Genomic DNA, 12035 nt, shown 5'->3' on the forward strand with positions numbered 1-12035 from the left:
AAAAAAAAAAAAAAAAAAGGAATGAAACAACAGCTTTTTGAACAAACACTTCAGGCTTTAAATTGCCTATACATTAAACAAGATTTACTGCCATTTCCTTTTCTGTGACATCTACAGCCAAACCTTTCCAACAGCTGTGAAAATAAAGAGTACAACAGGACTCTTACTGGAAGTAGAACACAGGCTGTTGGCGGCACAAAAGGAGTCTTGCATCAACCCCCTTTTTTTCTTCTGTCCAAAGATAATTTCTCATAATTGGACTCCCATGGAGCAATTAATTTGTAAGTGGCCACCAGCCTTCCGCTTTTACAGCCCTCTCTCTCCGACGACGATAGCAGCACAAGCTGCAAACAAAATGGCTGCACGAGAAGTTGCTCCTCCTTAATGTCCTTCCTTATTCCCCATCATTTTCTTGTGCTTCAGCCGCCCTTTTCCTTTCCCCCAAGGAAGATTCCTCACCTCTGTGCCGTATTGCTGGACTGGACCTCACACACAAGGGCTTTGAGCAACCACCGTGCCCTGATTCCAGAGGGAGCCCCCGTGCCTGGGCAGAGGCCGTGAGGGCCCGGCCAGGCTCCGTGCGGCCCCTGAGCTCTGAAGAGSTCGTCAGGAGTTGCACACTTTGCTTACTGACAATGTGTCAAGAGGAACATTTCCTTCTTTTAACTTTTTTTTTCTTTTCCCTCCTTAAGCCTGCTTGAGTTCTTCCATCTACTTGGAAAAAACAAGCAAGCTATCTTAATTCTCTACCACTTTCAACTGCAGACCACATCGTCTGGAATGGCAGATGTCCAGTCAGAAACCTCAGAAATGCACCTTCTCTGTAGTCAGTAGAAAACCTGGGACTAAAAGAAACATTAGAAATGCAAAATGTCTGTGTATGTGCTCAGAAACACTGGGCATGGACAACCAAAACTGCACTTCAAGGGACAGATGGGGCTCTGCTCACCAYACAGACAGCTGGCCTAATAACACAGCTCGCCTCCAGGAATGCCCTGCCTTGTCCRGACCCATGCCCAGACCTTCAACTTCAGGTTCACTTTAGAAAAACTGCAACTAATTTTCCACTGTTGGCTCTAATGAGACAAATGAAAAGGGGGGTGTGCAAAAATAAGCTTTCCTTATGTGAAACCAGAAAAATTGAAGTGCACTTGACAGCAGTGAAATACACASATGTTGATGAACAAAAATGGCATTCTGAGAAAGCAGCCTGACTTATTATTTGGAAGAAAAACAAAAACATATTTTAAGCTAGAACAAGGTTGCTTGCCAGAATCGTTTTTGATTAGTGCAATTACAAGGCTAAGTTATAAAAAACATAACATGGAAGTAGTTTCCTGTGTCACTTCATGTAAACATGAATGAGTTTCTGAGTAGCTAATATAAATGAAATAATTTAATTTAGTCATCAATATGGTAAGGAAGTTTTTGAAAATAAGTATGCAAACTAGGCAAAAAAAATTATACAGAGCACATTAAAGGTAGCCCTTCCCCAAATAAAATGGGGAATGAAAAATATACCATGCTGTAAGAAATAGCAAAAAAAAAAAAAAAAAAAAAAAAAAAACCACCAAAAACAAACAAAAAGCCCCACACAACCAAACAACAAAAACACCAAAACAAGAAAACAACAACAACAACAAAGATGATTCTGCTTCATCTGGGGGCATCTCAAACTCCACGTTAGCAAACCTGTGACTGTCCAAGAATGCACTGAGCTGAACTTGGCAAAAAGAACTGGCACTCCACTCTCCAGGAAATAAATCTATACGACTTGTACACTGTCTTCCCTCTTTTTGCACAAATTGCTGTGTTTTCTCCTATGGTACCTGAAAATTGTGTGTGTGTGGCGTGCTCCAGGGCACTGCACTGCAAACATGGGTCAGGGGAAGAACCAGAACAACTTTCCAGTCCTGTTCAAGGTCCTGAACTTTTTAACTGTGCAGTTCCATAGCAGGCAACTATGGAGCCTTTTGAATTTGTAGATGTTGAAGGATAAAGAATTAAACCAATAAGGCAAGGCCAGTCTGACTTTATCTGTTGTTTTAATCCATTTATAGAAGATTTATCCTTAATACAATGCTACTCCCTTCTCCTGACTTGTCTTTTCACTGTGTCCTTTTAATGACCCGGGAATTTTTTCAGTTGAACTCTCTCTCTGCTCAGTTCTTCATGTGAGCAGTGAAATACTGAAATGGAAGTGAGGCAAAGGAGAATCACAAATGCTAGCGAGAAAATGAACATATACTTAGGAGCAGCGATTTCATGTGCATTTGGGGGGATGCCACAGGTTCAGGCAAATATTTATTTCACTCAGATGGGTATCTGAATACTCTTCCAATTCTATAGTTTTAACTTTTTTTTCCTTTTTTTTTTAAAGTGAGAAGAGCATAAAAGATGAACTAGAATTTCTAACAGCACAGCATAAATTTTTCACAAAGAGCCTAACTTTAGCATTCACACTGAAGATAAAGCTGCAGTTACTGCTTGTTTTCAAAGGACAAGGAGTAGTAATTTTAAGTATTAAGTATTAAAAGGGTTAGATTTTCACATTTGGGAGTTTATAGTATAGGGATAAAAGTTTTGTTTTCAAAAATAATTAGCACCAACTGCTTCACATGTCTTCGCAAGAGCCACAGATGGTCCCTTCTGATGGAAATGGAACACCCTTCTTTAAGTATCAATGATTAAGTACCATGTTTGGAAATTCCCTTTGAATATCTTCTCTTCTGCTCATCCCCTGTCCCAAAAGTCCTAGACAAACTGAAAGTGAAAATAATTCTATCTATTTTTCATCTACAGTAACCTATACTAACCTGCCTATAGCAGCGGTGTGCCTGCAGCTACTAGACTTGATTCTTTAACTCGTACCTAGAAGAGAAGCCACATGACTTAAAAAAAATAAAATAAAATAAAATAAAGGCTATGAAGTAAAAGGCATCAGATGTACTACTCTCTCCTTCCTACTTATTATGGTCCAAAAACCTGTCCAAAACATAAAGTTTTCTATGGGATTAGTGATAGCTTTTTACCTTTCCATGACTCCCCTCAAGCTTCAATCCAGTTAAATCTTGATCTTGTTGACCCAGAGAAAGATGTRTATGAAAAAAAATTGCATTAAAATCTCACCCCAAAGTACAAAACTCAGCTCCCCACAAAAGGCTTATACGAATCTCATGATATTCAGAAACAAAGCCCTTTCTTTGACTTGGCTTTGTTTCAGCAACTTCTTTATAGATGAGTACATTTTCACTCACAGACCCAGGTCAAATTGGAACAAAARTACAACTTCAGGCTAATCAGACCTTTTCCTGTGGAAGATGAAATTCTTCCACAGGACTGTAATTTCTATTTTGAAGTCTTTAGAGGTGCTCAGATACATCAGTGACACTGAGACAAGGTGCTGACAAATGCACACCACGTTGTGCTGTTCTGGCCAAGTCCTGCCTCGGCCGACATATTTCACCTTTCTGCCTCAAACTGCTGTTCTGCAGCTGCAATAATTTACTCCAAGGCTGGCTACATCTCAGTGGTCGTGGAAGAGTTCATGTAGAGCCCAGAACACAAGACTCAAAGAAAGCCCCTTACTAACTAGACCAAATCCCTTAACCTCGTGGACCAACAGCTCATGCAATCCTTGTCAAGCACCTCCGTTTGGAAAGGAAATGGTTTTCCTGCCTCCGTTACTCCTACTTGGAACTTGCTAGTTCCCAAATAACAAGTGCTTTGAAAACCTACTGGTTAAAAGGAGCAGAACATCCTTAATCAATCTTTTCAGTATTTCAAGTTCATGTCCTTGTGCAACCAAATGCGTGACAACTAAATTCTGACAAAACCAACCAAATCTTATGTCAAACTTTAAGATCTGCTGTAGCAAGTAATTACAATGTACACTCATCATCACCTTGAGAATTACTCGCCACATCTCAAATGGTAACAGCCTAATGTAAAACATATTAATGCAATCTGACTTCTCATGCCAAAGGTTTAACAGATTTACTTGCTAAAACTAGTTAGGAGGACAAAAAGGGCTGACAACTGAGACTTCTATTGATTTCTTTTTTCACAGCTTGTTTATTTTCTGCCTGTACGACAAATGCAACATGACACCTCATCTGTAACACACTGATAATTGTTTAAATATATTTGCAGAAATAACCAAATAACCATTAAAGAGTAAAATAGCAGAATCCAGGCTAAAAACCCTAATTCTCATGCCCTACAAAACTTTTGGTATTATCTTTGATGGAACAAAATCTCCAGAAAWGAAATTAATAAGAACATAACCTTTAAAAATAACAAGAAAACTTCTGAATAGTCTTACTTGTAGTTTTTCTCCCAGAACTTGATGGGCCTTGCGTAGGATGCGATGAAGATGACACTACCAAGAAACGGGCTCAGTGGCGTAGAAAAGGCTGAAGTGGCCAGAGTTTGGAAGAAAAGCATAGCAGAGTCTGAAACTGCAAGTTAAGGTAAAGCCAAGGACTTCATCACAGCGCTCACCATTGTTCAGACAGCTCCTCAAACTACCTATCTTTGCCTTTACATTTTTAATTTTACCAAAGAGGTGTGGGGAGGTAAGGATGGCAGCAGTGTGAAACTGCCAATTCCCAGCACATAATCCGTGGCTCTTCAACTCTGCAGAGGGGCAATGAAGGCCACAYGTCTAAATGAAGCATGATATGACCAGGGTGACACTGTCTAATCTCTGCCGAAGGAGACATCCCAGCCTAGACACAGCAGCGAGTGCCCTCTTCCAGCTAACCTAGTGTCTCCTCTACAACACAAGGGGCTTTTGAGAGACTGACATGAAGAGCTTTTMAAAAAAGACCCAAACTTCCCTGATTTGCTTTGAAATTCTTGTTTCTCTGCAGTGGAAACTCATTTGTGATACCACTTGAGTCCCATATTTCATTCTGTGAATTACTGCTTGTTTTGGGTACATGCAGGAACAGCTGTGTCTCCGTAATCCAGCTGCTGGCTCAACATCGTACTTTCATATTAGTTTTCAATGCCAATTTTCACTGGCAATTTCCACGCTATTTAAAAGATTAGTTTTCTGCATTTCATACTTCTTGAAATGCACACAACATGAGAAGGTAAACACAGGGAAATAATAAACATCATGCATATCATAATAAATACCTGAATCCATTGCTTACTTTAAATGTAAACTCATATTCTATATCACTGGAAAACAAAATATGAAATGGATAAATATACAAAGGAAGAGATGAGTTGAAAGGACCAGGATGAAAAAATTCGAACTAATGAGATGTTAGGGTTGAATTCCTGTTTAATTCATACCAGCTCCATGAAATCTCAGGACAAAAAGTTTCCAAGCTGTTATGCCAGCCTAGTTGTCCTTCCTTGCACCTCTCTTGGGAGGAAGATGCTATATAGGGAAGCCATGAACTACGCAGTGATCATCCAAGCACAGAGAGCAGGTGCATCTCAGACTAAAATTAAGGTTAAAATCAACCTGTAATAACAGTCTGTTAGCTTAGCCTGTTCTAATCAAACCTTATCCTCATACAGTCAATAGACTCCACGGTAAATGTCTTTACATATATGGCATCACTTGYGATACAGTGTTTCCATATAAAGACTAGCTAACTGTGCGTTCAAAGCAACATGCAACATCTACAAACAAGTATTTGCCAAAGATCTCTCTCAAACCCCTCAAACTTATTAAAAGAGAGTGGTTTGGAATGGTGTCTCAATACATTACGGAGTTTGCAAAGTGAGCTGCCCTCAGAGTCTGAAAGCCCAGAAAGCAACAGAGGGCACGGAAGAGGAAGAAAGTGTGTCAACAAAGTTAACCTGTCACATTGCACTGCACTCATGAGCAGCACGGGCTGCGAAAGCTGCCCAAGTACGAACAAGTGTTGGGTAAGTGAAGGAGGCATGGAGCTGAAAAGAGAAAAACAGAACAAGGAGGACAGATAAGGACAGTGCATCAAACTTTCCAGAGAGAGCTTGAATGCCATTAGTGATTTAAAAATTACCACCATCAAGAACTAAGATGTTTAGGACTCCACTGTCAACTGTTAGCAACAAAGACATAAAGCTGTAGCAACAGTTTTATTTTTATTAAAAGACATAATATTGTATCATGTGCAGTTTGCAAGTCATGCCATTTGACTTGCAAAGTCAAATTTTAATTCACTGTGTCATATATGCAAACATAGCATGGGAGCAAATAAAGTATTTGTCTTTTTTTTTTGTACTTCATGATACTTGATTGCCTTTTAATAGGCAATTCTCTTTTTATGGCGAAGCGTTAATGATGTGTAAGTAGTAAAGTGCCATAAATTTACAGGCATGCTTTCATGTTCTGCATCCAAATCTAGTTTTCTTGTGCGCCATTTGTTAGATTATATGGTGTAGAAATAGAATGTTTCTTTGTGAATTATGCTTTTTTTTTGGTAAGGTGGCCAAATTTCTTTTTTAAATAACATGAGCTATTGCATGATATGAAATAATATGAAAATCATATCATTTAAAAATCTGTTTAAATTCACACCAGCTTCAAAACAAAGTAATCAAAATTTCCCCTCCTCACATGGTAAATCCATCTCGAATTCACTGTATGTTTTCCCCAAAACACATTTTTAATTGCAATTACTATGGACCAAAAAGAGTTTCCTTAGTTCAAAGTGCAAGGAGTGGGAGAATTTAGTGGTTTCCCTCCCCAATGTGAGGGCTGAAACTCTTAAATGGCCAGAGCAGTACCTCATAAGCAGCGTACAACCAAACTATGAACCCTTCCTTTTCCAATCTTACTCTCGATTTACTACATAAAATCTACCTTTGACTACAAACTATCTCGACTTTATCTGTGTGCACATAACTTACTGGGCATAAAGACATGACCATGTCTTACCTATTTAAACACAAGGGAGCAAAGCAGCAGGTATTTCCTCAAGTCAGGAGCCCACTTCTATTCCCTCAGACTGCCTCAACTCCCAGACTCGCAGGATTAGGAGGAGCCTTAAGGGGTTACCTAATCCATCCAGCAGCCCCAAGGCAGGAGGACTCTAGACAGATATTTGGCTAAATTCTTCTCAAAGATCRTGGAAGATGGAGACTCTGCAGCCTTAATACCCTGCACAGCTGAGTCAAGTGCATTGAGGCGAGCACAACTCCTTATATCACTAAGCTGTATAGTAAAAACTCACTGAGGCACTTTAAAATTTAAAGAATTATCTCCTGTTTGCAAAAGTGATTTAGGCAATTAAGAGACATAAATAATGAACTCTACAAAGAAACGTCAAGCTTAGTGCCTCTGCAAACTGCAGCATGCATTTATTAGTGCTGTTTGCAGAGTTATGGTAGCAAAAAATAAGAACACTGCAGATACAAAAAGGCAGTTATTGTTGTTGTGGGAACAGTAACTTGGGCATTTAACCAGTATCTTAATTGCAACATGGCCTTAMAGGACAGATTTGCATTCACAAATGATATTATAGATATAAATAATAGAAAGTTAATCTAGATACACTTTGGCAAGAATTGTGTAAATAAACTAACCCTGCTTTGCTAACTGCTCTCCATTTTACAAAGCCTAATTGGTACTTTTATCAAGAGACTAAAGTTACCGCTGTGCAAAACTTTGTGATCAAAGAGAAACTCACTGAAATACAATCTTAGTTTTTAAATATTTTTCCGAGTATTCTTACAGAGACTCTTCTGCAATTCCTATCTACAACAAAGACGAATATCATTTTTTCATTGTAGAATTCCTTTATAATTTGCTATAAGTCACTTAAGGTATATAGAGAACCTTGTTTTTTAACACAAGTTGTCAGTTTGAAGCGTTCGCTTTGGTGTTTATTTTGTCTGTGCTTCCCTCTGTCCTACATGCCCATTTACACTTCCTGTATTAAAACCTGCATTATTCTGGAACTGAAAAAAAAAAAATGATACCCAACTTCAGATAACTTCACCTTACTGGTGAAGGATCATTTCCTTAAAGAAAAACTGGAGCATCTAGATAAGGACCTGAATCCCTCCATAAGACTCTCTCTCTCTCTCTCAATTATTTGCAGATTAGACAGTTATTTCAGTCAGCCAAGGAAGGTACCCCAAAATGAGYATTTTTAATTCCCCATTCCCAACCAATAGCCCTGAGGCGGGGGTTGGAGGAAGGCTCAGGGGAAACACGCAAGGGTGCTGTGCACGTGAAGCCTAGAGGATAAGTCAGTGCAAACCACGTTTCCCAGGTCATGGTTCAAGAAGTTGCATGTGTTAAAATAAAAAATTACCTAGAAATTTCACACCTTGTCCAAGACACTGCAAAGAAATTTTCGTATATACACAAAGAGGAATTTGAGAGTAAAGAAAAATAAATTTATAAAGGATATGAGGTATTGCAAAGAGCTGAGCAAAAACGTGGAACGACGACCCCCAGGCAATCTGCCAGGGAGCAATATACGTCATGATGAACTGTAACTTTTGCAACAGGTCCCACAGCTGAAAAAAAAATACAAAGACTCAGTCACTTTTTAGGTATTGAGATAGTTTCAAATAGCAACATCTGAAAATGACACATTTTTTTTTTTTTTTAGAATTGGAGTGAACGTGCTAGGCTGAATATTGTATCATTAATTTTCATTATCATTAAAGTCCTCCATCAATAGTGAACAAAAGTATATTTTCACTTGAAATTCACACTTATAATGAGGTACTRCCAAACTGAATCTTACTTCTGAGATTGCCTTTCTTCAAAAATGTGTTTAATTAGGAGCKAACATAGCAGTTACCTAACAACTTGTAAGACTGTGTGGTAATTTCTGTGTTCTTCTATAAGCATTCTCATAGAGGAAAAAAAAAGAAAGAAAACCCTAAATTTGAGGGAAAATCCTGCTATTGATAATAGAAATTACTTCATTGAATTGGAACCTTCATGATTTCAATTCCTCTACAAAATCCTTCTTTGTTTTAAGAGTTACTTTCAGTAACTCAGGGAACCAGAGGCGATTTCTTTAAAAGAATTCCAGTACAGTAGTACCAAAACAATGTGTTCTGTAACTTTCTGTTAGCAGAAAAGGTTAGGAAAACCACATTAGAAATAACACTAAATCTGTAAAATGCAGTCAGTCGAGCAATAACACGCCCTTTTTTTTTAATGGGAACAAGTACTGTAGGTACATTTCAAGATCAAACCATCCTACCATAAAAAGTTTGCATTAAAATCAATTCTTCATTTTGCACAAAACAAATTAAAAAAACATACTGAATTTTCTTTTAGCCTCCTGTAAAATACACACTGTAATGCAAATACCACTTTCTGATTCAAAAAGGGTATGTGCATATTCCATGGATATATATTTTGCACTGTTAGTTCTCTTGGCATCATCCCTAAATAGATCTTCTGTCTTGCCTGCTTTGGGTCATCAGATCCGTTTTGCAATTGGCTCCTGATAAAATATTGTTAGGAAATGGTTGGCCTTCAATAGAAAATATCACTAAATATACACACACGACTTGAAAATGGAGCAATATATGCAACACTTCAAGCTCTTGTAGCCGATACATGTTGAGTTTCTTATATTTTTCAACTGCTTAAATGAATAACATGACATCGCCAGCATCTTGAAAGACCTTGAGGCTATATAACTATAATAGATGCATAATTACTATACTACTAAATAAAATACTCTCAGGGAACATTCCCAGGCATTAATACTATATACATGAAGTTGCCAGAATGGTCCCCAGTAATGTTTTAGTTGAGCCCCAACCAATACCTCCACTCTGCTGAGAGGCTAGAAGAGTCTACAAGCACGGACAAGGCTTCTCCATGGCAGCTGGCCTCTACRGAGCATGGGTCTAGGCACACTATATTTATTAGCATGTACAGCGTCRGAGAGGATGCATCTTCACTGTGTAATGCATTTTCTTTTATCTCCCCTTATTTGCAAGCCCCCAAGTATCACTTGATCACCTGTACCCACATCAGCAATGTGCTGAAGGGACTTTTCACTGAGCTTGTCTATGAATTCCATGGTAAATAATTACAAATGAACTGGGAGGGAGGCACAGAATGACTAAGAGCATTAAAATATCTTGTTCTTTGTGTTACCAGAGGMTCAGAGCAGCAGTTGCTGCATCGTGATAGCTCCACAATTAATTGATACACCTTCCGCTTGACACAAAGGCAGCACTCCATGATTTATGAGCTTCGGGGTTTCAGCATGACTCAAACTAGGAGCAACATTCACAACGTAGCTTAYGTTAATTCCGCACGGGCACAAACACAAAACGAGGCAAAGCCTGACAAAAATGAGCTCCACCATCTCCCCAAGGCACAGCCTGGGCACCGCTCCCTAGTTTAACTAGGAGAACTGCTGATACAGTCTACCTCACTTTCTGTGAAAAATACTACATGTGACTTGAAAATTATAGCATTAGATAAAACATACAAGTAAAACTGGACTGAAACTAAAATTGACTTTCATTTATTTAAACACTGCTTAACAGGTTGGATGGTTACTTCATTTTCATCTTTATTCATCTGAAATGTATGAATGAACAGCTGGGAAAAAAATGTACCTGCTAAAGATTTAAGGAAAGTGCTGAAAAAGGTAATGACTCACATTTGAAATCTCAAAAAGTCAACACTGCAACACAACCTACTAAAAGCTCTGACTGAAATCATAAAGACGTAAATCAGCCCAGCTGTGCTCAAARTAAAGGGTTCATCAAAAGGTTTTGAAACCTCAAATACGATTCAGGTTTGGTATTTGCTAGGAAAACAAATGAAGGAGGAGAACCTTCTGGCTTTTTCTTCCACTACATCATTTTCATGATTCTCTAATATTTACAATTCTTGCAAAATAGACCAAGGAGCCTAAGTTCTCTGCTGCCTATAGCCAGTCCTACTACTTCTGTATTCAGTCACTATGTGAATTTTCTGTTGTTTGTTTTACCACGTGCCTTTCAGCTAACACTCCCACAAGACAGGCAGCAGACCTCATTTTTGTTAGCAAGAACATGGATGTAGGACAAAGAATTTAGTAAATCTCTTGTTTTTCGAGAGCCTTACAACACCGCACCCAACCTAGATTTACAAAAGGAAAGTCATGCTTGACCAACCTGAGAGCTTCTACGATGAAATAATCAGCTCGGTGGAGGAATGGAAATCAGGGTATATTGTTTATCTTGACTTTTGACACATAAGATTTTCAACATGGTTTCCCAGAACATCCTCACAGATCAACTGATGAGGTACAGATTCAGAAAATGGACAGTGAGGTGGAACGAAACCTGCGTGAACAGCCAAGCTCAGCTTGTGAGCTGCAGCACAAAGTCCAGCAGGAGGTCACACATTGGTCTCAACAGCCTAAAGATGTAGGCTGACAAGAATTTCATGAAGTTCAGAAAAACAACTGGAAACAGCTTGGGCATCAGGTCAAGGGAGGTGATCGTTCCTTCTATTCAGCCTTGGAAAGGCTGCACCCGAAATGCTGGGCCAGTACCTGGCTTCCCACTACAAGCACATGGATCTCCAAACATGGAGATCCTTAGAGTGGGTCTGTGGAAGGGCCACAAAGATGTTTAGGGGACTGGAACATCTGACTGACAAGAAGAGGTGGAAAGTGATGGGACTGTTGAGCCTAGAGAAGACTCAGGCCAGAATCTTATGAATCTGTGTACCTGCCTGACAGCAGGAGTAAGGAAGACAGTGCCAGAGTGTTCACAGTGGCTCCTCCTGACAGGACAAGAGGCAATGGAGACAAACCAAAACATGAAGGAGAAGATCTTGTCCTTGGAGATATTGCAAACCCAACAGGACATGGCCCTCAGCAACCTGCCCTGGCTGAGCCTACTTTGAACAGAGGGGTCTGGCAAGATGATCTCCTGAGGTTCCTTCCAATCTTCATTATTCTGTGAAATATGTATTTTATTCTTGGTAAAGTGTTGTTTTTAAATAGTGCTAGATACAATGGGAGAAAATTCCCATATAAAGTGAAAACTTTATAAAAAATAYGTGCTGAGTTCTTCTCTGGTCTTTATGATCTTCCTTAAAC

At 39.0% G+C, this 12035-nt stretch overlaps 1 protein-coding gene across 1 annotated transcript in view; it reads right to left on the reverse strand.

Moving 5' to 3' along the window:
• PCNX2 (pecanex 2) overlaps positions 1–12035 on the reverse strand; it is a 136322-nt gene that overhangs the window by 41502 nt on the left and 82785 nt on the right. The window contains exons 22-23 of the mRNA XM_026053390.1: positions 8367–8475; positions 4325–4454 (exon numbers count right to left, since the gene is read on the reverse strand). Of these exons, the coding sequence (XP_025909175.1) occupies positions 4325–4454; positions 8367–8475 (239 nt within the window). The remainder of the gene's footprint in view (positions 1–4324; positions 4455–8366; positions 8476–12035) is intronic.

The sequence above is a fragment of the Nothoprocta perdicaria genome, unplaced genomic scaffold (assembly GCF_003342845.1).
Source record: "Nothoprocta perdicaria isolate Ctin4 unplaced genomic scaffold, notPer1 scaffold_99, whole genome shotgun sequence".
Classification (NCBI taxonomy): Eukaryota; Metazoa; Chordata; class Aves; order Tinamiformes; family Tinamidae; genus Nothoprocta; species Nothoprocta perdicaria.